The 24278-nt window shown below is 37.3% G+C and overlaps 7 protein-coding genes and 20 non-coding genes across 27 annotated transcripts; 9 read left to right on the top strand and 18 right to left on the bottom strand.

Annotated features, from left to right (window-relative positions):
- Positions 1–76: 76 nt before the first annotated feature.
- Positions 77–203, bottom strand: F20D1.15. Its single transcript, NR_072639.1, has one exon. It is a non-coding gene; the product is annotated as an Unclassified non-coding RNA F20D1.15 (non-coding RNA).
- On the top strand, positions 83–205 carry F20D1.13. The gene has a single exon (NR_072638.1). It is a non-coding gene; the product is annotated as an Unclassified non-coding RNA F20D1.13 (non-coding RNA).
- A 186-nt stretch (positions 206–391) lies between these two features.
- On the top strand, positions 392–1763 carry flwr-1 (Calcium channel flower). The gene is made up of 4 exons (NM_078083.7): positions 392–481; positions 544–663; positions 718–843; positions 1201–1763. Exons 1-4 carry the CDS (start codon positions 411–413, stop codon positions 1382–1384), a joined length of 501 nt encoding a protein of 166 aa, NP_510484.1. The 5' UTR covers positions 392–410; the 3' UTR covers positions 1385–1763.
- A 973-nt stretch (positions 1764–2736) lies between these two features.
- F20D1.22 (PilS cassette) lies at positions 2737–3848 on the bottom strand. The gene is made up of 3 exons (NM_001375175.1): positions 3550–3848; positions 3338–3503; positions 2737–2966 (listed from the first exon to the last, which is right to left on the bottom strand). The coding sequence occupies exons 2-3, from the start codon at positions 3388–3390 to the stop codon at positions 2885–2887; spliced, it is 135 nt and encodes a 44-aa protein (NP_001362096.1). The 5' UTR covers positions 3391–3503; positions 3550–3848; the 3' UTR covers positions 2737–2884.
- Positions 3763–3859, bottom strand: F20D1.21. The gene has a single exon (NR_131737.1). It is a non-coding gene; the product is annotated as a small nuclear RNA F20D1.21 (small nuclear RNA).
- On the bottom strand, positions 3842–4602 carry F45B8.5 (Peptidase A2 domain-containing protein). The gene is made up of 2 exons (NM_001375174.1): positions 4398–4602; positions 3842–4340 (listed from the first exon to the last, which is right to left on the bottom strand). The coding sequence occupies exons 1-2, from the start codon at positions 4450–4452 to the stop codon at positions 4201–4203; spliced, it is 195 nt and encodes a 64-aa protein (NP_001362072.1). The 5' UTR covers positions 4453–4602; the 3' UTR covers positions 3842–4200.
- An 84-nt stretch (positions 4603–4686) lies between these two features.
- rgs-11 (Regulator of G-protein signaling rgs-11) lies at positions 4687–6110 on the bottom strand. Its single transcript, NM_078082.5, has 5 exons — positions 5749–6110; positions 5564–5697; positions 5349–5518; positions 5168–5295; positions 4687–4995 (listed from the first exon to the last, which is right to left on the bottom strand). The coding sequence occupies exons 1-5, from the start codon at positions 6048–6050 to the stop codon at positions 4905–4907; spliced, it is 825 nt and encodes a 274-aa protein (NP_510483.1). The 5' UTR covers positions 6051–6110; the 3' UTR covers positions 4687–4904.
- A 409-nt stretch (positions 6111–6519) lies between these two features.
- Positions 6520–7907, bottom strand: rgs-10 (Regulator of G-protein signaling rgs-10). The gene is made up of 5 exons (NM_078081.2): positions 7446–7907; positions 7260–7393; positions 7047–7210; positions 6870–6997; positions 6520–6758 (listed from the first exon to the last, which is right to left on the bottom strand). Exons 1-5 carry the CDS (start codon positions 7739–7741, stop codon positions 6668–6670), a joined length of 813 nt encoding a protein of 270 aa, NP_510482.1. The 5' UTR covers positions 7742–7907; the 3' UTR covers positions 6520–6667.
- Positions 7908–8816: 909 nt separating this feature from the next.
- F45B8.8 lies at positions 8817–8963 on the bottom strand. The gene has a single exon (NR_072637.1). It is a non-coding gene; the product is annotated as an Unclassified non-coding RNA F45B8.8 (non-coding RNA).
- A 128-nt stretch (positions 8964–9091) lies between these two features.
- idpp-3 (Intrinsically Disordered Protein, expressed in Pharynx) lies at positions 9092–10132 on the top strand. Its single transcript, NM_078080.5, has 4 exons — positions 9092–9209; positions 9258–9398; positions 9452–9879; positions 9923–10132. Exons 1-4 carry the CDS (start codon positions 9147–9149, stop codon positions 10014–10016), a joined length of 726 nt encoding a protein of 241 aa, NP_510481.1. The 5' UTR covers positions 9092–9146; the 3' UTR covers positions 10017–10132.
- Positions 10133–10723: 591 nt separating this feature from the next.
- Positions 10724–10992, top strand: F45B8.20. Its single transcript, NR_072636.1, has one exon. It is a non-coding gene; the product is annotated as an Unclassified non-coding RNA F45B8.20 (non-coding RNA).
- Positions 10993–11039: 47 nt separating this feature from the next.
- On the bottom strand, positions 11040–11161 carry F45B8.19. Its single transcript, NR_072635.1, has one exon. It is a non-coding gene; the product is annotated as an Unclassified non-coding RNA F45B8.19 (non-coding RNA).
- A 645-nt stretch (positions 11162–11806) lies between these two features.
- Positions 11807–11951, top strand: F45B8.16. The gene has a single exon (NR_072634.1). It is a non-coding gene; the product is annotated as an Unclassified non-coding RNA F45B8.16 (non-coding RNA).
- F45B8.14 lies at positions 11807–11992 on the bottom strand. The gene has a single exon (NR_072633.1). It is a non-coding gene; the product is annotated as an Unclassified non-coding RNA F45B8.14 (non-coding RNA).
- A 166-nt stretch (positions 11993–12158) lies between these two features.
- F45B8.12 lies at positions 12159–12368 on the top strand. Its single transcript, NR_072632.1, has one exon. It is a non-coding gene; the product is annotated as an Unclassified non-coding RNA F45B8.12 (non-coding RNA).
- F45B8.10 lies at positions 12201–12420 on the bottom strand. The gene has a single exon (NR_072631.1). It is a non-coding gene; the product is annotated as an Unclassified non-coding RNA F45B8.10 (non-coding RNA).
- Positions 12421–13245: 825 nt separating this feature from the next.
- F45B8.22 lies at positions 13246–13464 on the bottom strand. The gene has a single exon (NR_072630.1). It is a non-coding gene; the product is annotated as an Unclassified non-coding RNA F45B8.22 (non-coding RNA).
- F45B8.7 lies at positions 13344–13693 on the top strand. Its single transcript, NR_072629.1, has one exon. It is a non-coding gene; the product is annotated as an Unclassified non-coding RNA F45B8.7 (non-coding RNA).
- A 172-nt stretch (positions 13694–13865) lies between these two features.
- On the bottom strand, positions 13866–14005 carry F45B8.21. The gene has a single exon (NR_072628.1). It is a non-coding gene; the product is annotated as an Unclassified non-coding RNA F45B8.21 (non-coding RNA).
- On the top strand, positions 13954–14093 carry F45B8.18. The gene has a single exon (NR_072627.1). It is a non-coding gene; the product is annotated as an Unclassified non-coding RNA F45B8.18 (non-coding RNA).
- A 320-nt stretch (positions 14094–14413) lies between these two features.
- Positions 14414–14547, bottom strand: F45B8.15. The gene has a single exon (NR_072626.1). It is a non-coding gene; the product is annotated as an Unclassified non-coding RNA F45B8.15 (non-coding RNA).
- A 214-nt stretch (positions 14548–14761) lies between these two features.
- Positions 14762–14884, bottom strand: F45B8.17. Its single transcript, NR_072625.1, has one exon. It is a non-coding gene; the product is annotated as an Unclassified non-coding RNA F45B8.17 (non-coding RNA).
- A 186-nt stretch (positions 14885–15070) lies between these two features.
- On the bottom strand, positions 15071–15356 carry F45B8.11. The gene has a single exon (NR_072624.1). It is a non-coding gene; the product is annotated as an Unclassified non-coding RNA F45B8.11 (non-coding RNA).
- Positions 15357–15431: 75 nt separating this feature from the next.
- On the bottom strand, positions 15432–15780 carry F45B8.13. Its single transcript, NR_072623.1, has one exon. It is a non-coding gene; the product is annotated as an Unclassified non-coding RNA F45B8.13 (non-coding RNA).
- A 234-nt stretch (positions 15781–16014) lies between these two features.
- Positions 16015–19911, top strand: pag-3 (Zinc finger protein GFI1 homolog pag-3). Its single transcript, NM_078079.6, has 10 exons — positions 16015–16223; positions 16270–16380; positions 16426–16560; positions 16611–16708; positions 16758–16825; positions 16884–17005; positions 18845–18936; positions 18987–19083; positions 19207–19312; positions 19364–19911. Exons 1-10 carry the CDS (start codon positions 16142–16144, stop codon positions 19461–19463), a joined length of 1011 nt encoding a protein of 336 aa, NP_510480.1. The 5' UTR covers positions 16015–16141; the 3' UTR covers positions 19464–19911.
- Positions 18603–18752, bottom strand: F45B8.6. The gene has a single exon (NR_072622.1). It is a non-coding gene; the product is annotated as an Unclassified non-coding RNA F45B8.6 (non-coding RNA).
- Positions 19912–23724: 3813 nt separating the features above from the next.
- Positions 23725–23891, bottom strand: F45B8.9. Its single transcript, NR_072621.1, has one exon. It is a non-coding gene; the product is annotated as an Unclassified non-coding RNA F45B8.9 (non-coding RNA).
- Positions 23892–24278: the final 387 nt, after the last annotated feature.

Here is a 24278-nt window from a genome sequence, read left to right as displayed (position 1 = left end):
GTATTCAATAAGGAACAATTAAAACAGCCAAAGTCACTGGGGAAAACAATTAATCACATGAAAGATGCAACGAGAGTCCGTTATTCCGGCCCGCGTGCTGTTTAACGGTTCATTGCTGCGTTGGTTTTCTGCGCGTCTCCCGCTCTCCGTGTCATTTCGGCCGCATGCAAGAGCGGGTGAGCCCGCACTTTGCCACCTCCTCTCTGATTTCATTTATCTTTTCTTGCTCCCGCTTCTGTTTCACTTCCTTTTCAGTTATCATATGATTAGTCCAAGAAGGGAAACTTATTATTGATTAAAAATCCAAAGCTTATCGCGTGAAAATAGCAATTCTCAACGGTTTTCTCAAAGTTACTATTGAAAAATCAATAAGCACATTTTCACGTTGCAGGTAATTGTTCTCTGTCGACATGGGGGCTGCCGCGTCTGGAGTTAGCACGCAAATGCAAGCGGAACACGATCCGAATGCCGCGTTTCCATGGTGAGTCAGCCTATTATTTCCCAAGAAAAAAAAACGAGAAATGATTTCATAATTCGTTGCAGGTGGGTTCGCTTCCTGGCAAAAGGAGTCGCCATCCTCGGAGGTTTCCTCTCCCTATTCTTCGGAGTCCTCGGCCTGATCACTCTCTCGGCGACATGCATGGTGGCCATTCTTCTTCAAATGTAAGGAAAAAACAACTGAATCAACTGTAAACCTTTTAACTGTAATTTTTTCAGGACAGCTGGAGCATTAGTCATTGCGCTGGAGGCCCCATTCTGCTGCCAATTCGTCGACTTCATCGAGAAGATTGCCCGTTTCAGCGAATCGCGTGCTCTCTGGCACAAGGCTGCTATCTACGGAGCGTGAGTGACAGCTCTTTTTTTTTGATAGATAGAGAGAACAGTTCTACTAGGTCATTCAAATTATGATTTTTTCAAAAAACTATTTGATAAGATTAGTATTAAGATAGTATTAATTGAAAAATTATTCGCATGATTTCTCTTCTCAAATTTCATAGACCTAGACCATAATGAAAGAATATGTAGTAAAATATTCCGAAGAACCTTAAATTTTGATGTCTTGTGACAAGAGGCACATTTTTCAAGTGCACATCGCGTCGGCTTAGAAGACAAATTAGCATACTCTCTTGGCGTGTAGCGGGGCACAAACAACAATGTTTAATACTTTCTTGACTTCCTTGTAACAATACCAATTTTCAGCATGGGACTCATTCCAATCTTCCTGTGCATCGAGCTCAACACTATCCTTGGTAGTGGAACCATCTTCGCCTCGGGTGTTATTTACGGATTCATGGCGTTGGGCAAAAAGGCGGACCGCAGTAATATGATGGCCGCTGGAGATCCGGCGTGGAGCCCACAGGTCAACCAATCCAACATTCCATAAATTCCTAAAAGTCATTTCTTCCCGCCCTCAACCCATCCAGTAATTTTCACTTTGTCTGTCCATTTTCACTATATATTTATGTTTTCAAGTATTTATTTCTCATACATCTTTCCTCATCTGCTTTACTCTCCCCCCTCCTCTCACTTAAGCGTTTTATCTTCCTATGCAATTTGACCACGACCAACTAGTTTGGATCTGATTTTTTTTCTTCTTTTTTATTTATTGATAGTTTCCTTTTTTCTCACTATCTCTTCCCAATTATCTGAACAAAACGTTTTGTTTATACATTTGTATGCAGAGAATCTCTCGTTTCATTTCCGAGTTGTGCACCGAATACGATCTGTTGTGAAGTTACAATAAATTGGTTCGTAGTTTTCATTACACAATAATAAGTTGTATGCACAAAAACAAACTTTCCGTGGGCCTATATCACACAACTAGAAACTACATGGTATGATGCCTTATGACTGATAGCGAGCACAAAGCAAAACAAGAGCACATGCAAAAACTGGAGCTCTTGTTTTTATTCGGGACACTACAGAGGTGTTCGATTTTACAGTGGAAGAGTAATGGTTCTTGGTATTTCGAACGTAAATTTGAACGTATATGTTGCTCAAAGTGTGCTAAAATTAACGAATTTCGTAATCAAACTTCTCACAAATCTTTCAAAACGTTTTCATGGGGGAAAACTCATAATTGGTACTCCCACTGTAATAACATTTGATAACAAATATTGTGTCAGTTTTACTCTACCCAGAAGTTGTTTTTGAGGGACACCTCGTATTTGAAAAAATTCATGTATTAAACGGAAGAAACATATTACATAGTTTAGAGCAATAGGCTGTCCTCCCTTTTGTAAAGACTGGACTAAAATTAAAAGGCCTACAACAACTAAAAATGATCTGTTTTAACATTCAAAAGTTTTATTTACGTTAAAGCAGTAAGAGATGCGGAATGAACAATGTGTTGTCTTCGGGTGTTAGAGATAGAAAAAAACAAATTAGTGATAGAAAAAATCAAGAGTTGGTGCAGTGGTTGGTGGCCTTCAGAATGGTTAACCTGTTTTTGATATCTGGGACCATCCCGCAGTTGTGGTACATTGAGCAGAAGAGCGGATGGTACATTGAACAGAAGAGCCCTTTTTCCAATTCTTGATCGCTCTTCATTGTGAACGTCCTGACAGTGATCTGTTTCTTGTCAGGTTTGAAGTGGGCTGTACCTTTGGTATAGACTACCCTGCTTTTTAATGTTGTCATACATTTTTTGGATGGTATCATTCATCTCTTTTACTAGGTTTTTGTCTTGATTGCTACCGTATTTCTGTTTGTATCTATAAAATAACTACACTTTGTATAAAGAATAGTATTTATTATGGAACAGAAATAAAGAATAATAAGAATCAAATTGGGGAGAGAAAAATGTATGTCTGAATCTTGGATGACTCCACACTGGTTTGACAGGTGGTGAGCTTTGCAAAACAGGCAGCGCGGAGCATCTTTATTATCTTCGGTTGTAAACTCTCTGAAGAGGTCTTTCTTCACAGTTTTGAAATTCTTGTGAATTTCCACCCTGGGGAGTTGAGCTGCAAGAGAGTTTTTCTTCTGTATTTTCCCTTGGAAATCATTTGGATCTCTTTTCATGGAAACTCTGCATGGTTTTTCGTTTCCGGTTATGATAACCGAAACATTTTCGGTGAGTTTCTGACTCTCGGATTTGGACTCTTAGTGAAGTCCTCGATTTTCGTCGGCTCTCTCTTCTTGTTCTCGAATGGTTCTTAAATCCATTCTGGCTTTCATAAGAGAGTTCATTACTGATGAGAACCGCGCTCTCTTATACCCGGTCTGCTCTTATATCTTTTCTATTCTAGTCTAGTGAGTAGCGGTCGAAACTGGTATTTTTGAAAGTGTGCGGAATAATGTATTACAACTAATAAAATATTTTCTGAATTCTCACCGTGAACCAGATCGAAAGAAAGTTCCGTCAATAGTGAAGGTAGATCGTCTCATGCATCATCTCCAGGAACCGGATACAGATTCGCGACAAGCAGACCCTCTTTCTCCACCACCGAGTTTTCTCCACGAGATGCTTATATCCTCGTCAACGATTCCACAGTTTTAGTCTGAAAATTAAATAAGTTTTGAATTCTCTAATTCCGGAAATCTCACCTCATCCACTAGAAAACATCATTTTTTCGATCAAATTACGAACTCCGGATGTGATTAAAACGGTTGGGCCGACTGGGGCTTTTCACCGTTTTTTTCCTGAAGAGCGAAGACAAAATCTTCTCTGGTCATTGTTGATTTCGGGATCCTTCCAGCCATGTGTTCTGATTGCGAAGCAGTGATTTCCACATTTTGTTCACCGTTTGTCTTCAGGATGATTCTGTACAGAAAAGAGTTCCAAAACTCTTTTCCTTTCCTCAGTCACCGCGTTGGGGGGTTTTTCGAAGGTACCTCAAACTTGGGAAATTAAACCATTTTATATAAAGATAAATAAAGATAAATAAAAGATACAAGAGCAAAAGTATGGTAAAAATAATGAAAAGAAAATGAAAAGGAAATTGTGTGATTGGGTCGGTTTTTTCCCGCTTTTTATACTATTTCAAAGCGGGGGATTGGAATTTGTCTATCAAGCTAAAGTGGAGGGGGGCAAATGGTTGGGATGAAAACAAAACATAATGATGGGATGGAATCATGTAAGAACAAAGTTCAACGGAGTTGACAGATTCGGCATCTTTCGAAGGTCCTCTCTGGATCGGCACTCTCGTTTGCAAAAATCCGTAGACGCAGTTTCGTCTCATCCACCTTTTGGAGTTTCTATCTATCAGCTAATCCTTGACTGATATATGACCGATCTGCTCCTTTGTCGATCATGATTGTGATCGACTCCCAAGTCTTGGTAGCGTTGTTGTAAGCCATCGCTTTCACTGTGGGAAGTCCAAAATCTCTGCTTGTATCTGAATGAAAAAAATTCAGTTGAGAGCAACTGCAAGAGTTTGGTGTTTTTTACTTACGTTTTTCAAAAAATAACAATTTGATTAGAAGAATATAGGAAAAAATAATGTCCATCACACAAATAGACAAAAATAAAGAGCAAAAATAGCAAAAATAGGAAAAAGTCACCATATACAAGGTGACATTGAAGGCAGAATGAATCAGAATTCTGCAGGCAAGTTGTGTTACATTCTGTGTCTTTAGAGTTGCACACTTTTTCTGATTGAACTTTCATAAAGCTTGTTCTGCGTCTCTTTTGCATTGAAGAAGCAAAGATTGTGGTTCTGTGGAAAGAAAAATATGACTGTTCTGACAAGTCTTGATTTGTCTAATCTGTATAATGCACTGCAACAGTTTACTGTACAGTTTATTTAATACCACTAAAACATGAATACGGTTAGTAATCTAAAAAAATGCTTCAAAGTTTCAAATGAATGGAAAGGTGAAAATAAGACAAGAGCATTTGAATTGAAATGGGTGCGTGGAAAACTGCAAAAAAACAAATAAAAGTTTCCAATAGTAATAACTTAACACGATTTTTTATGACCGACTTTGTTGCAGCTCCGTCCAGAAATAACCAGTTCAAGTAGATCCAAGTACAAAGGGTCTTCAAGGAACCTGAAAACAAAATCGTTTTGAATAGAAAATAGAAAACTTATTAAGAACAAAATGGCGCATTAACTAGCTCACGTTGTTTAGTGGTTGTTTTAGCATAAGAATTGTTTAAAAATCCGAAAAATTTAATACTCAAAAGCTAAGAAAACTTTTAAAAAAATTGGATATAACAAACTTTTTGTGGGACTCCTTTGGAAACTTCAATCCAACATATGCTTGCGCGACATCAAAAGTATATTTCCATCCCTCAATGTGTTCAACGTACTCCATACATCTGGCCAAGATGGACGTCTCCATATCTATCTATAATAGTGTCAATAAAAAGTTGTGCTTCATGAACTAGAAATAATATTCACCTTTCTTGGAGCTGAAGAGCTGAGAAACTGATCAAGAATTCGGTGCACTTCTTTATTTTTCCAACTGATCTTTGCAGTTGAGGATCTGAATTTCTGACAATCCAACCAGAAGTCAACTTCATTTTCCGAAGTCTGCTGCTTCAGAAACTGGATGAACAGTGCGCAGCCATCTGCAAATATGAATTAGTTCAAGTCACTCTGTAGATCACACTTACACTTGCTGGCGGCTAAAAGTCCCGGAGACTTCTTCCAATTTTCAATTTCTTGGAAAGACGGAAGCTCGGTCGAGCTGGAGAACATCAAGTGAACTTTCGAGCGTACTGTATTCATAATTCGTGATACAGAACCTCTGAAAACGATAATTTAGGGTACATTGAAAAAGTTGATTAGCAACACTTACCGTTTATTTGTTTCATCCGATAATGCAACAAGCTCCAGAATCACCAACGCATCTCTCTTCCTCAGCCTTCTACTTTCCCAGTTCCATTCGGTAGCGAGTCGATAAGGAAACAAGATATTCCAATGTCGAACTACCGAGAAATGATGAAAATCCTCGTACGACAGTGTGGGAAGTGAAACAGAGTTGTCGGAATATTTCGACACATTGATGGCATTATCATCCACTTTTAGATTCTTCTCGTAGACATCTGCGTTGATAATTGCGGGAAAAATTTGACACGGGCTGGTAATGGCAATAGACATTTGAAGGAGTGATAAGTAAGGTAGGAAATCGTTTGTGCAGAGTGAAGGAGGAATGAGATTGGCGCGTTCGATTTCGGCAGAGCGCGTTTACTACATTCCCACGAGGAAAAATTCGTGAGGCCTGACGCGCTGTTTGTTTGTTTCTATTAGAAAAGTAGATGACGATTAAAAATATATTCAATTTTTTATAGAAGTTGCTGCTTATTTCTGGAACAGTTCTCAAACTATCAGAATATTCTTCAAAAAAAAAGCAATTCAACCTTTTTCTACGCAAAAAATCCACAAAAAAGTCGTCAAATTGTTTATATGTATATGGTGTTTTTAATTCAATTCCCGGATTGCTTTTCAAACATTAATCAATAAGCATAGCATGCCTTTTCAACTGCATTCAGATTTTGCAAAACTGTCCTTTCTATCAAAACGGGACTTCATTACAAAGTTGACTATGAAAAGCCGTATTCAGATTACAATTCTGCTCTACAGTTTTATTTGGTGTCGCTCGAGCATGGATGTGAAACAAAAAATGCACAATAAATGTTGAGTCAAAAATTTGACAATAACTATTAAAATGGAATGGATACATGGTACAAAAAAAGCAAAGTATCAAAAGTTTTGTCCTATTCTAATTTATCATGCCAAAATTTGTTGTAATTTACACCAGAAGTTACTAACTCAACAAGGTCCAAGTAGAGGGGGTCTTCGAGGAACCTGAAAACATTTTTTTTTTTTGGGATTTCAAAGCTAAGGTACGACAATATCAATAGGTTGTTGAAACAATGAAACAAACGGGTAACCCTTCAAAAGTTGTTATAAACTAACTTTTTGTGCGACTTCTTCGCCAATTTCAGGCCAACGTATGCTTGAGCAACATCAAAGGTGTGTCGCCATCCTGGATCATTGACAAGATAGGCTTGAACTACGCACCAGAGGTATCTCTCGATGTAGATCTGAACATATCAATTGCAAGATAAAATAGTGATTATAAAAATTAATAACCTTTTTGGGAGAACCCATGGCAAAATACTCGTCAAAAATGCGGCGCGCTTCGTTCTGTCTCGAACTCATCTTTGAGGATCTGAACTTCTGGCAATCCAACCAAAAGTCAACTTCATTCTCCGAAGTCTGTTCTTTCAGAAACTGAATGAATAGATTGCAACCGTCTGCAATTTTCAATATTTTGACATCACTCAACAAAGAGATAATACTTACACTCGCTGGCGGCCAAAGTTTCAGGCGACTTCTTCCAACGTTCAACATCCTCGCTGGACGGAAGTTCATTAGAGCTGGAAAACATCAAGTGAACTTTTGATCGCAAAATATTAATAACTCGTGATACTGCATTTCTAAAAAATGACAATGTTGAAAGCCTTGAAAACTTAGATTTTCTACACTCACTGGTTGCTCCGAGACGCAACACGCTCCAGAATCACTAAAGCATTTTTCTTCTTCGGTGGAGCATCTTTCTTGTTTTTCGGGTTCCATTCTGTAGCAAGCCGACATGGAAACGTTTTATTCCAAAGTGGAATCACCGAGAAATGATGGAAATCCTCGTAGGAGAGTTGAGGAAGGCAGAGACTGGTGACCGGTTCAACAATGCTATCGTCATCATCCACTTTTGGATATTTCTCGCCGACCACTTCGCTGAGCAATTTGCTAGCAACATCGCAAGGACTGAAGACAGCCAAAGACATCCGAAAGAGAGGTTAGTAGAACTGGAGACTGTGTGGCAGTGTTCACGAGAAGTGAGGCCGTTTGGTTTTGTTATGGTGCGTGTTCTGCATTCCCACAAGGCAATATTATGGCGGTGATCAAAATAGTCAAGGGTTGGTATTTTGATGTCACAACCAACAATTGTCTGTAGTTTGGAACGGGGGGCAATTGCCGACTGGCAATTCTACAAGGGGCATGTTCCCCCTATATTTTTGATTAAAATGTAATGATACAATACATAAAACTATTTGCTCTTGCTGGAAATAACTATTTTTTCACTTGAAACAACCGAGAAAATGCTCAAAACTTGTCCGAACGTTGAAAATTGCCGGTGAAAATTGCCGAAAAATTGACGGCGATTTTCACTGGCAATTATCAACTTTCGGACAATTTTCGAACCTTTTATCGGTATTTAAAAGTCAAATAAAAGTTATTTTCGGATAAAGCAAATATTTTCTATATTGAATCATTAGATTTTAATGAAAAATTCCGAGTGAACATGCCCAACCGTCTTATTTTGTAGAATTGCTGGTCGGCAACTGCCGCACACCCCTGGTTTGGAGCATTTCACTACGGAGTACAACTCATACTTATATGTATTTCTTGAGAAAACAATAACGTAAGTCCTACCGTATTTCCCCTGTCAGACCCTGTGGTTTTTTTTAGAAAATTACCAAAATTGTGCATTAAGTGCAAAAATTGTGGGAAATACTTCTTTATACTTTGGATGTAAAGCGCTTTTTGATAAAAGTATAAACAGAAGGTAGAGCAATGGAAATGTAACTCAAAATGGGATAACACAATAATAAATTCTTCTTTTGCCAAACTACGGAATATAGAAAAATATACAAAATAATTCAAACCAAATTATCAATGGAACAAGAAAATTTTTAACAGAAAGATTCAAACTCCTACATGATAAAACCTCACTTTTATAAACTAAATAATTACTCAAAATATGAAGTGAATATCTTCTTAGTACGGTTAAGCTTTGAAATCTCCCTTAAAAATCTAACATCCAACCTTATAAATGATAAATACGGATTATTATAATAATATTCCCAACAGAACAAACAAATTTAACCCGGAAAAAACAAGGCCGCCGTCGTTCCTCGCAAGAGTCTCTTATCGCGCTTTATTTGTGTTTTTATTTTCTCGACGGTGCTCTTCCTCTTTCTTTCAATTCTCATAGAGCACATTGAACAAGCTGTGTTTAAAAAAACGTTCAAATAATGTCCTTGATACGGTTTCGACTTTGACACTTTGCCCGGCTCGCGCGAGCCGGAATTAGAGCACTGATGGTATATAAGATTAAGGCCACCAGCGGAGATATCATATCGTTGGCATTTATACCATTTTCCAAAAGATCTTTCTCAATCAACAACAATGAACAGTTTCTCTCTAATTTTGTCTTGCTCATTTCTCATTTCTGGAATATTAGCTCAAGAGGTATTTCTCAATATGACGCTTTTTTTTGGCTGAAACAATGGTTTTCAGACTAGTCTTTCCCCTGTGGTGCATAGATTCAAAAGACATTGTGGCTATAATGGCTGCGGAAGATCTGTATGCCAGGAGTGCCCATCTTGCTGTGGAAATGACGGTCCGCAACCATTCAATCCAGTTTTCAATATTCACTTTGTAAGATTTCACTCAATTTTTCCCCCGAATCTCATCACAATCCATAACTTCAGAACTGTTGTGGTGCCCCTCGGCCATCTCCATCTTGCTGCCCATACGTCCCACCAGCCCCTCTTCCACCACCACCACCACCAGCATCACCATGCTGTGGACCATCTCCAGTTCCAGCTCCATGCTGCCCACCGCCACCGGCTCCAGCTGCTCCATGCTGCCCACCGCCACCACCACCAACTCCATCCCCACTTGTCTGTTGTAAGCAGGCTCCAGTTCCAGAAAATCCATGCTGCCAAATCGTTGCCGCTGCAATGCCACCACCACCTTCTGCTCCAGCTTGTTGTGTTGCTGCTCCTGTTCCAACAAACCCATGCTGCCAGCCAGCTCCCCGTCCAGCGCCATGCGTTTGCTCGGCACCAAGACCTGTGCCATGCAGATGCGGAGCTCCACCTATGGAATGCCCAAATTGTGATATGCCAGCTCCACGGTGAGATTTCTTTCAAACTTTCCGAATTGATATAGTATTTTAGATGCTCCATGATGGCTCCAATGGAATGCTCCATGAGAAGAATGCGAAGAGACGTTCATCAACAAATCCTTCAGCATTTGCACAGAACACAATAGATGAATTCCGAAAAAGAAACGCTAAATAGTCATACAATTTAACTCAAGATTTCTAACATTAACTTATTTTTAATTTTTAATTTCTATGAAGATCACAATAAATTTATTTATAAAATACTATGTGAATTGAACTACGATAAAGCAAAGTGCATTGATACAAAAATAGTAACTTATGTATATCCACACTCTGAAAAAAGTTTTTTATTTGAAATTTGTGGTACTTAAGTTGTACGAATAAGCTTTGAAAAAATCTTTTTTAAGTCTAAAAAATGAAAACGGCAATTTGAAAACTATTCACGTGTTGGCTTTATACATAGTAGATCAGTTTATTTAAATAATTTTGAAGAACAGCTAAGTACCAATTTTTAAAATGGTCAAAAAGTCGGATTCTAGATTTCTCTATGTCTTTCAAGTACTGGATTCATAGCAATTGTTTCAACCACGAAAAAAATCCAAGCCAAAAAATCCAAGCCGAAATCCCAAGATGCACATCAAATGGACTCACTTCAAAAGTTGTAAATCTGCAAATTAGGTGCGAATCACAATTATCACTCCCCGAGGATGCGCGTGCTGGTTTCCAGTAAATTTCCATATTGACTCGAGCCTCGAATGCGCAATGCACAATTACACGCGTCTTCTGCTCTTTTTTCCCGCGCAAAAATTAACGTATCCCTGTTCTCTTCATTCCTGCTCATCATCACTCATCCGGTTGAAACAATATGACGGCGAGAATGGAAATGAGTATGTGTATTGACCCTCTATTAGATTATCTTTCATTTCACCTCCCCCCGTTTCTTTTCTTTTCATAGTGTCGAATGTTAGAACTCATTGAAAAGTCAACTCAATTATTTGGAGCCCTTAAGACATCTGACTACACAATAAGAAACATCCAACAAGGAAAAGAAGCTTCTCCAGATCGAACGCTACCGTAACCCAATAGCTGAAAACAGATACATGAAAGGAAGCCGACTGCCGCTAAACTAATGATGAGTGCACAACTTGTCAAGTGTCGAGTAAGGGCAACAAGGTGTGTGTATACACAAAAAGGTAAGATGACCTCTCATTATAAGTGACTACAAGGAGGATGTGCATAATTAATTGGATTGCTGGCGGCAAGTCTTATGTAATCTGTACAACAATACCTGGTAGATAGTTAATTTCTGACTATGAATCGCGGGGGTAGGATTTCTATAGTGATTGTTCGGTATGTTCTTTTTGAGATTGAGATGGTGACCCCTTCGGTATTCAAAATAAATTGAGAGAGAAAAGCAATGTATCAATTAGATTAATAATTAATTATATAACTATGTAGATAAATGTAGAAACCAGTTGTTTGAGGTTTTAATATTGAATTTTGGTTTTGGAATTCGTCAAGTTATTGAAGATTGAGAAATTGATGCGGGGAAACTTATGCTATGGAGTATTTTTTTCCAAGTTGATTAATCTTATTTCGGCTTTTCGTTTTAACAAAAACGGTATAATGTTAAAAAAAAAAAACTATACGTTTTCTTCTATGGTTAAAAAAAAATATTGGTGAGATCTGAAAAATTAAACTTTATATAAGTTGTCAATGTGAATTATTAGGGTGCAATACTAATAAAGAATGCGGCTAATTTTCTCATGATTAACTGTTATTCGAGTAATTTATCCAAATTCACAATATCTTCAATTCAACTGAATTGTTTCATTCTAACTACATACATATTACAAATACATATGTACCTCACTGTATTTTAAATCCACCCCAAGTTGCTCAAAATCTATCCGGAAATTGGGCTCTTCCTCCTCAATGTTTGTGTGAAAATTACCGCGCTTCTTGGAGTCCTCCGATGACAGCTGCAACCCATCACTTTCCAATTTCGCGCACTGCCATTTCGACTGTTATATTGTCAATTACAACGCGCACATCATTCGTTTATGGTAGTTGTTATGAACCCCCGTCTGTTGTGTTACATAATTCCCCTTATGAAGGTCTTTGCGCAGAAAGTCACCTTGCACTTGCTGCTCAGTCTAGCACAAGCTGGTCAATTTTTTTTGTCCAATTCTAAGTAATTTTCGCCGACGAAGAAACACGATGAAACATTGCGACTCATGTCATTTATGAATTTAGAATTCAAAAATCATCAAAGACAAGATTAATCTAACATTAATAACGCGAGTGAATCTAACAATATATCGCGGACATTAAAGGAGACGGGAAGGAGAGAGAAACTCGGAAATTCAGTGGATTGGAATGGAACTGAGTACATCTGTCACCAATTCATCTCCCGACACGCCATATCATTCCTGTCGTTTTTCATTTCCCGCAAGATTCACCGAAGAGTCAGGAGCTGGAGGAATCCAGCAAAAAATAAGGACAGACAAATTAATTCTCAAAGTCACATTTTGGATCGGATTTTCCAAAAACTAGAAAAAAAAAGAGAAAATGGATATTTGCAAAAAACGTGAATATATATAATATGTATAACTTCCTATGTCGCTACAACAGATAAATAAAGAAATCTCGAAACATCTGGGATTCAGGTTCACTGCCTGGCCGTGCTCCCACTGGGCTATAATTTAAGCCAGGTCCTAGCCGGGAACAGTGGCCAATAATTCAGTCGTGAATTGCTCCACTTCCCTAAAGAGGCTGCGTGAACCTAGGGGATGAGGCCAGACTTGAACTCGTGACCTCCAGATTGCTAGCGGCCACCACTACCGACTGAGCTATCCTGCCCCTCGACTGTCAATAGGTTTTTTTCCAAAATTTATAATGAAAATAATGTTGTTTCCCAATTAATAAAAATCTTCCAAATTTTTACTTCAATTTTTTGATCCTGACAGACAGTTTAATTTATTGGAATATACGGTTTTGTAGATTTACCAGTGATCGGTAGCGCAAACATAGTGTGAATAAGAAACCACGGCGGGCTAAACATTGCGATAATAGTGTTTTTTTTTGAATGCATAAAATTATGGTAAACTTTATAGTTTAAAAGTTATGCGTAAGTTATCAAATTGATACATGTTTAATGATTTTAAAATTACAAATTTTTGAAACTTTTGAAAAGGCAAACCAAAAAAAAAATTACTCTTTTCAGATTAAGTTCTCAACTTTAATTTTAGGAGCTTACCGAGCAGGTTTTATTTAATTACTGATTTGCAAAAAAAAACTTTCTGCAATTTCCGTTGAATCCCTGAAACGAGTAAGACACACCTAACCGATAACGTCCGAGCACTGCTCCAACCGGACAATTGCTCTGTTATCCTATCCAGGCAGCTAGATTGCGTCATAAAATGGTTGACGATAGGATGCTCACTCTTCCTCTCCTGCATAGCTTTTCCTCCCAATTACGCCTCTCTGAGTCTCTGGAGCTGCCGCCATATGTACCGGGGGACTACGGTAGATATTCCATGCGAGAAGGCAAAAGAAGGCCACTTTTTGCTACTAGTCAGCGTAATATGGAGAGCCGGGGATAGATAAATTTCTGAATTGAAAAATCATAAAAGTGGTGAGATGGTTGGTCAGCCGGCTTCATCTTCTCCATATTTTTCATTTTCATTGCTTTGAGCCAATAGAATCAAAAGTGGAGATGAAGTAGGCAGAATGGGAGGGAATTGAGAGTTTTCAGCGTTCAGGATTCATATTACATACTCAACCTGGCCGCAAGGTGCTTAGCTTAGCGCGCAATCAAAGTAATGAGCAAACAATTGACTTTTGTTTTATTAGTGGGCATTTCCAAATTTGGCGCGGTTTCTGTTCCCTCATGCTTCCTTTCGTTTTGAAGTTTCGTATTCTAGAATCCCAATTTTTCTCACAGCACATTTATGATATTTGATAGTTTCCCAGTTTTCTCAGGTACACTGAATTTCGGATCAGTGTCATCCAAAACCCTGGGTGAGTGTGGTTGGTGGGTGAGAAGAAGAAGAAGGCTATTACCAATTCTGAAAATTCACACGTCTCAAATAGAAGCCAAAACAAATTTCTTGACAAATATCTACGCCCGTGTGTGTGCGCGTCCCAAAACGCGATTCCGAATCCAATCACCTCTCGTCATGCATACCGATTGCAGACGGGAAGCCGCTTGGGAATATACGTGTGTGGGGGGGGGGGGGGGGGAGGGGGATGCCAAAATCGGCACCTACTGCATTTTCGACTTATTAAGGAGCATTTTCAACCGGAGGAAATATTCGTGTACACTTGATCATTAGAAATACAAAATGAGCATTTATAAAACCAACAAACAGTGGACCACAAACATTGAATGTATGGGCTAGCTCTATATGGATTTAGTTTTAAAAATGTTAACATTTTTGTAAAACATCCAAAACTTGACCTAAGATAGCTCCCCAAATGCTCATAAACCTAACTATTTCTTAGACTTTTTTCCATTTTTCACGGACTTCTTCTTTTCTAATTAACCCAACACGAAAAACAATTCCATAAATCAAAAGACCGTATGCATTCAATTCAACACCCATATCGCTATTTTGGCTGGGTGTTGTTCGACACGTCGTTTCCATCACACAGTGAGCCCACCCAACTCAAATTCATGCATTAGGATGACACTCAATTTATTTCAATCTTCTCGCTCTTCCCCCCCCCCCCCTCTTCCTCCATCCCTGGAACCCCCCGCCATCACTGTGGGAAGTCGTTTAAAAATGCATAGCACCGGAGGAGCGATGGAAGGTTGAGTGTGGAGAAAAGAGCTCGGAAATGGGTATACCATTTTGAAGCCAACCCAAAAGATTGAAATGCGATTCGAGAAATTGAAATTCCAATGGATTGTCTTCCCACATGTTGAAGAGTGCGCAAGCTCGCATAGTGCACATGAATACTAATTACGGTACGGGGAATGAATACGAATTAGCAGCAGACACTAGATTTTTGACAGGCACTGCCAAATCCAACTCCAGAAAGTGAATTTATTTACAACTGATCTTGTTAGAATTCTGCAAGTTTTGCAGAAGTTTCTGAGATATTTAAACTACTGTGAAAATACTGTAAAATTTTCACATTGTACGACCTGCTTCAAGTTATCAACTTCTATTATTTCCAACTAAAAGCTCTCTATTTCTTGAAGCTCGAGTTCCTTGTACTAAGAAATCGTGGGATTTTTAGCTCTATGAATTTTCGATGAAACAGTTTTTCGACGTTTCCTCTTTTTTGCAGATTTCCTACTTTCGCATTCTGGCAGTGAGATTCTTGCGCTTCACGCTCTTAAAAATTCCATTAATGTCCCTTACATGCCCTTTGCTGGACAAGAAGAGCAAAGTGTTGCTCACACTCACCAGCGCGCCTCCGATTATGTCACTTTGAGTTCATGCTTGAACTACATCGTAAATCGTATGAGATTATTAAAACAAGCATAATAGATTGAGCATAAAACCTGACCTCAAGGATTCTTTCTGCTCTTTTTCCAACGCTTCTCTTCCCCTTTTTTCGACTCGTCTACAAATATGCTAACCGAGAGCTCGCCGCACACTTTGCCTGCTGGGGCGGGGCGATCCAATAACATGCATCTGAGGGGAAAAATAGGAGGCAGGGCAACATGGTCGAAATGAAGAGGAGGAGGACGGATCAGTGCTGAGATGCATTCAGATTCTTCCACAGTTGGGTTTTTGAATGTAGACCAGCTCGAGTTTCAAATCGTCACAGCTCGGACATCCAAAGCCATCCCCCCATTTACCCTCTGCTTATAGGGATGTGATGCAGTTTGATGTTCATATTTATTATTTATATGCTTATTTTCACACTACGCCGAGCACAAATGACAATGGCTTTGAAAAAAAAAAGAAAGATTCAACTCGTTTTCACTTCCTGCTAACTTTCCAGTTTCAAATCTTTAATCCATTCCAAAGTTCCTAATTGGCCTTGATTTCGTCTTTTTCTAAATCCTCAGAAATCCCTATGGACCCTTGATTTGACGTCTTCATCTTCTTGTTTTCCCATCCGCTGTTCTTGTCTCATTTAATCCAATTCTCTAGAAATCACAAAGATTTTCGTTTCTTTTTTTTCAGTGGCTCAGCGAACAGGGTGCCAAATTCGAATTTCAAGATTTCAAAAATTTTTATTCAAGGCACGCGTTTCCAGAGATTCGTCCTCGTCCTACTCCCTTATTCATTTTTTGTGTGTTGAGACGAAGATGAGCACTGAGCACGTGTCAAATGTCTATTCTGTTGAATCGTTACTCTCGAACGTGGAAAAGTCTAGTGTTTCACCAACAGGTTTGTGCATAAATCTATTTTAATTCAAAAATAACGACATTTTCAGAATCAATTGAAGATAGAAATGAGTTCATGATCACAGAAGATGTGATGAGTTCTTGGCAGAGAATGGCCGCTACCATATCACTACAACAAAAGCTCCTCATGATGCAGCAAAGTATGCTAGAACCTCCGAGTTTCCAACTATCAAGTTTCATTTCAGCAATGCCCCGTCCTCCTCCTGTAAATATTCTTGGAAATTTTCCATTCGGATTTCTCAACGCTCCCATGTTCTGGCAGCAATACCTGAGGAGTATGGCAATGGGTATCATCCCTCAGAACCCTGAATCACCATCAGGTATCAAGCTTTTTGAACATTTATCTATTCACATTAATATGTATTTTAAGCTTCAGTTTGGAATCGAACACCGACACCTCCAGTGGAAATCAAACCGTTTCATTGCCAAAAATGCACAAAATTATTTTCTACCATAGCTGCTCTAGAGGTGAAACCAGTATTTTTAAAATAATTTTCAAAAATTTAAAACTTTTCAGCAACACCAACAAGTACACGTCAGCGATAAGCAATTTGAGTGCAAGCAGTGTGGAAAAACCTTCAAAAGGTATGCACTTTAATTATCATGAAAACATAATTTAAAAAAAAGTAAATTTCAATTTCAGATCTTCCACCTTATCTACACACCTTCTGATTCACTCCGACACAAGGCCGTATCCATGTGAATACTGTGGAAAAAGATTTCATCAGAAGTCGGACATGAAAAAACACACATATATTCATACAGGTATGTTGGTAAAATTGATAGGATATCCTAGATTTATCGATAAAGATAATATTTATAACAGCAAATAATAACGCAATTCTGCTCATAAAGTTAGGTTAAAATTAATTATTCCCAATGAAATACAAAATTTAATAATTACAAACACGCTGAACGTATGTATTTTGCACCCAAACCACTAAATTGCCTATATTGTACATTGTGCTCAAAAACACAAAATCCTCTATGACATGGTCTCGCATTAGGATGTTGAAATTATAAAACTAGCTGTGATGCAGGAGACACTACGGCGTAAAATCGATATAAATTTTGCTTGCAATATGATACATGAGTACTTCAAAAACGTGGGATTTTCTGACAAACCTATTTTTTATATGTATATGTTCGTTTAAGCTTTTGAATAAATATTCAATGTAGCCAGTTTTTAGAAAATAATAAAAAAGGTTTTATGACTTTTCTTTTAATTTTTTTTGAGTTACCATTTTTCCCTACTAGTTTGGCATCACTTATTTCTTTATGTGACAGTTTATCTTAAAAAATATTGATAAGTGTTTCCAGCAAGGTTTCATGCTTTTTATAGAAGATTCAAAGCCCTAGTTCATAAGTTCAATTAACTCAAATTTTGTCTTTGAAGCGAACCACCATATCTTTTTCAATTACAATTTCAACTCGTTTTAAGCAATCATCGTTTATTTTCGCTTAACACGATTCATTGAAAATTCAACTCTGAAAGAAGAGAAATCGTTATTCTGGTTTATTATGAATCGAAAAGTTGTCAGATGCGTGTGCACATGAGCCTCCTCTTCTTTTCTGCGCGCCCTGCTCATCTCTAAGTATGATTGATGAATCAGTATGAAAGAGTCGAGTCATGTCAGTGCCCCTCCTCCCTACCGTTCCGCAACACAAATCAAAATTGAATATTAAATCGCGTTTTTGCTATCCCCCTCCCCCCCATCCTCAACTAACAGACTCCCCGAGAGGCAGTAAACCACAGCGAGGAGCATCGCTGAGCTCAACACAGCTTGAACATTGCAAAATTGCTTCAAATTAAAATTCTGAGGGGAGATGTCAAAGGTTGGAAGTAGGGGGGGGGGGGTAGGGGTAGGGTATTGGATAAGCGCGGAGAGAAAAGATTCTTTGAATGACGTTTGAAAATTAAAAACAAATTAAATCTTGTATGCTGACAAGCAAAGCAATCTACAGAAGTTGACAAGAAAAAGAAGCAATGAAAACTTTGGGATTCCATCTCTAGACGGGGTTTTGCTGTGCAACAGAATAATAACAAAATTTGTATTTTTTTAAGGTTCAATTTGAGACAATTGCTATAAATTAAACGTTGCCTTTGAAAATAAAACATATATTTTTCATGGACGCATTGAAAGTTTGTAGTGAAAAGTAATTCACTTATTTTATAAAATACAAATTCCCCCTAAAACAGGGTTTCAAAAAAAAATTATATTTTGACTGCTGAGTTCTAAATATAGTTTGAAAATTTATTACACAAAATTAAAAAAAAAAGACAAAGGTTGTCCGTTTGGTTCAAGGGTGAGCCGAAGCCTCCTGCGGCCCAGAGATTTATCAGGGTTACTGGTTGCGTTTATATCTCTTCTAGTCTGAATTAAGGCCGTACCGGGACTAGCAGTATGCTCCGATTTACCTTTCGTGAACCAAATTCACTACCCACTTTCCACGCCGGCTGGGTGAGCTTTTGGGGTGTGGTGGGATTGAACTTGCGACCTCTTGGGCGACAGTGCTACACCACTACCACTTAGCCACCCGTGCCCAAAATTTATTACACAAAATAAAATGTCTAATCTAAAACTTCCCATACTTTATTTTCAGGTGAAAAACCACACAAGTGTACTGTATGTGGAAAAGCGTTCAGTCAGTCTTCTAACCTTATCACCCACACACGAAAACACACTGGATTTAAGGTAACAGTTCTCCTTTCCTTATTCTTTAAAAATGAGGTCATTATCTTCAGCCATTTGCCTGTGATGTATGTGGTCGGACGTTCCAACGCAAAGTGGACCGCCGTCGGCACCGCGAGAGTCACCATCCGGGCCACCCCGAAGAATGCGGTTCGTTTTTCACTCAAATTTCAGCCAATCAAGGACACCATTTTCTCGTTGGTTGTTCCTTTTGAAATGCTACAGTACCCCCCTCCCCCCCTTTTTCCATCAAACCAACCGTAACAATTGCAGTGTCTGCTTCTCAAATTTCATCGGATCTCTCCCCGAAAGGATACATGACACCTCCGACGAGCAACGGGTATCTCGACTCTTCCGATGAATTTCTCAACGTGTTTAGGCATGTTCACAAACAAAATTGTGCAATCAAATAAAACTGTGCTTTTTTTAGATTACCCGCCGAGCTGCTCGCGATCAAAGCAGAGATGGGCGAGGAAATGGAGGAAGCTGATGATGAAGAGGAGAAAGTACTGAATTTGAGCGTGTCATAATTTGTGTGAAATTCTTGTATTCAAAGGTAATAAGGACAATGAGAATTGTGCTGGTTACCTTTGGTTTTTTGTATTTAGTAAAAAATTCCTTTCTATCTACTGACATTTTTCCTTACCTCAATTTCATTAACACAGTTCACAAACTCGATGATTGATCTCTTATCCTTAAACAAGCCTCAACATCAATTGTCATCCTTTTTTCAAAACACATACATTATGTACTGATTATTGTTTATATCGCTAATGGTCAGACGTTTTATACATATCTGTTCTTTTTCAGTTCCTTTTCCATAATTTTATGGTATTGCGATGTTACACGCACATATGATGTATTTGCTTTTTTGCTTTATTCAAATTTCCCTTTTTTCAATTAACAGTTGTTTTTTTCTGTCATTTTTGAAATGCTTTCGGTGAGTAGCCTAGCCTTATTAATAAACAATGTTTAATATTGAAACTCGTTTATCAAATTTTATTAACACGCACTCAAGTCAGACCCGATAACTTTAAAATTGCAAGTAAACACGGTTTTTAAAAAATTCAGTACATTTGTAGAGCAAAATTTTTCAATTAAAAAAAATTAATATAGCAAGTAGAAAAAATTTGAATGCAGCTTTATGGTACTTTCAGTTCAAAAGTTTGGCAGTTTACCAAAACTTTGGAACTTATATAATTAGTTTTTAAATATTTGGTAATTTTGGACTATTATGGGTCTGACGAGATTTGTCTGGTTCATCATGCTCTTTCATGCTAGGAGATAATTTTTCGGTTGATGTGTGAAACAGTCACAAAATTTTTGCACCCATTTTTTTTTCAAAAATCATTGAAATTTGTAAGCTATCGGCTTTAAATGTACCTTATTTGGAGATATTGAACAATATAAACTACCAGAATATGCAAAAAGTCAACATCGGACTGATGCGACACAGAAAAGTGGGAAAAATTTCGAGATTCCAGCTAAAATCAGTGCAATTTTGTCGAAATTTTGAACCGCCATAAAAATTTTTCGAAATTTTTTTTTGAGAAGCTTAATCACGAATATCGTTCATTTAAGCTTGTTTTGGGTCTATACATTTCAAATCGTCCGAACTGTTAGTCCTTCTTTAACTGAGAAACAACGCAAAATTAATGCCAAAAAATTTGTTCAATGAAGAATGACTGATTAAATGTCAATTAATAGCCGCTGTAAAAAAATGGTAAAAATTCGAAAAAAGTTCGTTAAGAAGCTGCAACTGAATTTTAAAATAAATTCAAAGACGTATCACATTGGCCACACATTCCCAACTTTCAGGGTACCTCTTGGTACATTTTTTTCAAATTTTCAAATAATATTTTATTTGAGTTGGTTTTTGGGTTCCTGTTTCATTCTGCTACTCATTGATGTACTGATGTACTGATGTTCTCCGAAACTCGTAGCAACAATTTCAAAAATTCTCATTCCCAATAAAGCCACAATGCGGTTACGAAGCCTCGGAAAGCCATGGTTGAAAAAGAAGATTAAAAGGACAGGAAAAGAAAAAGCCAGCGAAATTAGGTCATTTCGTGTGACTTACAAATAGCATAACCTAATCACAAAGCACCTACCAAAAGCCACCGGAATATGGGTGTTGAGGGATTTTCCAACTGATGCAGTGCAAGTAATTAGTTTGGAAATGAGCAAAACCCGCCGAGAAGAAAGACCGAAAGATGCTACGAGGAGTTGTCTTTCGGGGTTTGTGAAATGAGACACAACTTCTTTGCTGGAAGGAATTTGAGAAATAATTTTGTATATTAACTTAAGTCATGTTTGCAGTGATGTTGAGAATTTTATTAATGGTATTTATAAATTACAAAACCTTTTTAAATTGTATATTTGGTAGTAAGTTCACAAATGTTACCAAATTTGAATAACTATTGTAAAAATGCACTTTGATTTAAAAAAACCACTGATAAACTATAATAAACTATAAAACTGTGCAAAGATGGCAGTAATTAAATTGAAAATGATTTGCGGTTTTTGCTGCAAAACTGTTAGTTGTCTTGGAAATTACTATAGCAGGCCGAAGTCAGAGATAAATTCAGGCCAAACATTTGCAAGAAACATCAAGAGTCTGTAACATTGCTTTTGGAGCAATTCTTCAAGCTTCATAAGTAGTGAACAAGAATAAAAAATGAAACGATTATCTAGAAATCTAATGTCAAAATATCACCCTTTCATTATGAATGTTTGAAAAAATCTCCAGATGTGTTTTACATCAGTCATGTACCTAACAAAATAAATGAATATTCAAAAGTTTGAATACGGTTTCAACAGAGATTATTGAAATTTTTAAACTTTTTACATACCATTTCCAGATAATATCGACTACAGAACGTTTGCAATTTTTGTTTTTTTTTGTGGGAATCAAAAGCGCATCGATGACATGATTTATGCAGTTTTTCATGAACAAGTTCAACCATGTTCTTTAGACTGTTGATTGACACTAGACATTTTTATCATGTAAGTGAAAACTATGTACCTATATAAGTGAATTTCTTCAGACTGTGAGAACAACATGTAAGTCATTTTTCCCATATCAGATAGTTATATATTCGGACACCGGTTGTTGAAATTTTTCAATTTTAGGCCTTGTATTATTATGAACACTAACAACTTTCAACTTTTTTTAAAATACATATTTCGTCGCTCTTGTTGAAGAAAATTTATCTTGGTTTTTTACTTGTTACAATAGAACATTCTCACGAAAAACGCGAATGTTTAGGTAAAGTATTTAAGTTACAGTTAGGCCTGTGGAGTGGGTCGCCCCATTTTTTTTTGGGTCGGCCGGGTCGGGGTCGGGGTCGCATCCCCGACCCACTTTTGGTTCGCGGCCCCGACTCACTTTTTGGGTCGGGGTCATGTCCCCGACCCATTTTTTCAAAATTTAACAGAAAATTATCAAAAACTTGAAAAATTATTTTTTGTCAAAAAACACGTGTAAAAGCTGAAAATTTTAAACATATCGTATTTTCATCAATTAAAAAAAACATACCCTATTTTCGATACAAACAAGCATAAGAGTCAAAGTTTAAACACGCTTTACAACAAAACAAACATGTTTTTTCAATTTCAGACATTTTCCGAAAGTGGATCGGGGACGTGACCCCGACCAAAAAGGTGGGTCGGGGCCGCGACCCCGACCCAAAATTGGGTCGCGGGTCGAGCCATCTCGACCCATTCAACAGGCCTAGTTACAGTTATCAAAAAATTAATGTTTTTTGTTAGTAAGTTTTAACTGAATATTCTTGTTTTTCGCGAGAAAATTTATTATATTATGTATCATTTTTTTTGTTACTTAAAAAATTACGTGGTTTAGAAATGTTCGATTATCTAAAAAACTAACCACACATTTTTAAAAATAATATTTTCCATTGTGACGTTTACAATTAGGGTGTCTAGAAAAGTTTGAACTTAATGGTACACATTCACGTTTTGAATAAATTTAAAAACACCAAAATTGCGTTGAGCAATTTAACTTTAAAATATTGATTTAAAGACGTAGGTGAAAAATTTTCTAGTATTTATCAATATTTTGTTTTTTTTTGTTGAAACGCGTACTCCACATTTAAGTGCCAATTTTTTAAAAATCGTAATTCTTTTACACATATCTTATCTTTTATTCCTATAAAAAGAGAATCAAAAAATCACAAGGTGATAACATTAAACAATATCTGTTTTAGTTTTTTATTTCACGGCAAACATGGATTGTTTTCAAGCAGATGTCCAAACAGGTGTACCTAGAGACGCAGGAATGTTAAGAAAATGGAACATATGATCTATGTAGGTCAGCCGGAAAAATTGAACGATTCAATCAACGGATATATAAATACAATTGGATATTTATTTCAATTTTTAAAATTTGCAAGAGTTTCATCAAAAAAACAGAATAGATTTTTTTTTTCCAAAAATATTTCGATTTTCATCATACCATAGTGATATGATTTTTATTGTATTGTATCAGCGATATCACAAAACAACTGATATAACAGTCAAATTTGAACAAAGAACGTATATGTTTGCTGATCAGAAAATTGAAAAAAATGAGTTTTTTCAGAGAGAATACTCGTTTTCCATTTCTTTGTAAATTGCCTTCGCTTTCAAAAAGGAACATTTTTTCAGATTTTTTTTATTTTTGTGTTCATTTTGATTGATAACTGGTTGCAATTTCCAGTAGTTCTATGAATGTACTAAAACGCAAAAACAGGTGAGAAGAGCGCGTCACAAGACCCTTTTTTCCTGCTTGGTCCGTTCACTTGACCTGAACAGCAGGTGTTCTCGTAAGCCGTGTGACCAGAACGCGCAGCAACTGTGCTCTATTGCACACTCCTATTTTCCTCATTTTGAACAAACGCGCGCTCTTCGAGTGCTTTGTGACCCTGTTTCGTTCTTTTTCATCGGATTTTCTCTCAATTTTCCACTTTTTTCAAAGCTATGTTTTGCTTACTTAAGAAGTCATAAATTTTGATTAGAAGCAATTGATGTGCACACAGAAGTCGCAGTTTCATCATGACATTTCCTATGAGTGCAACTCTAGAAAGTGGCGATAGATAACAGTGCACACGGTGAACGTGAAGAGGCGCAGACGAACAGTACCCCATTTACATCATATGTCGGCAAATGACATTATCAGTTGCGATTATGGGTAACAGTTTAAAAAATGATAAGAGATGAGAGAGGGTATTTAGAAATATTTTACGAGGCTTGCATCAAAAAACTTCTCTTTTACTTTTGCTGACATTGAAATTGAAAAAAGTTTACTTTCATTTTTTTAAAAATATATTTTTCTTTTCAATTGATTT

The sequence above is a fragment of the Caenorhabditis elegans genome, chromosome X, assembly GCF_000002985.6.
Source record: "Caenorhabditis elegans chromosome X".
NCBI classification, from domain to species: domain Eukaryota; kingdom Metazoa; phylum Nematoda; class Chromadorea; order Rhabditida; family Rhabditidae; genus Caenorhabditis; species Caenorhabditis elegans.
Note: the sequence above shows the minus strand (reverse complement) of the source record. Positions and strands in the feature narration are given on the sequence as shown.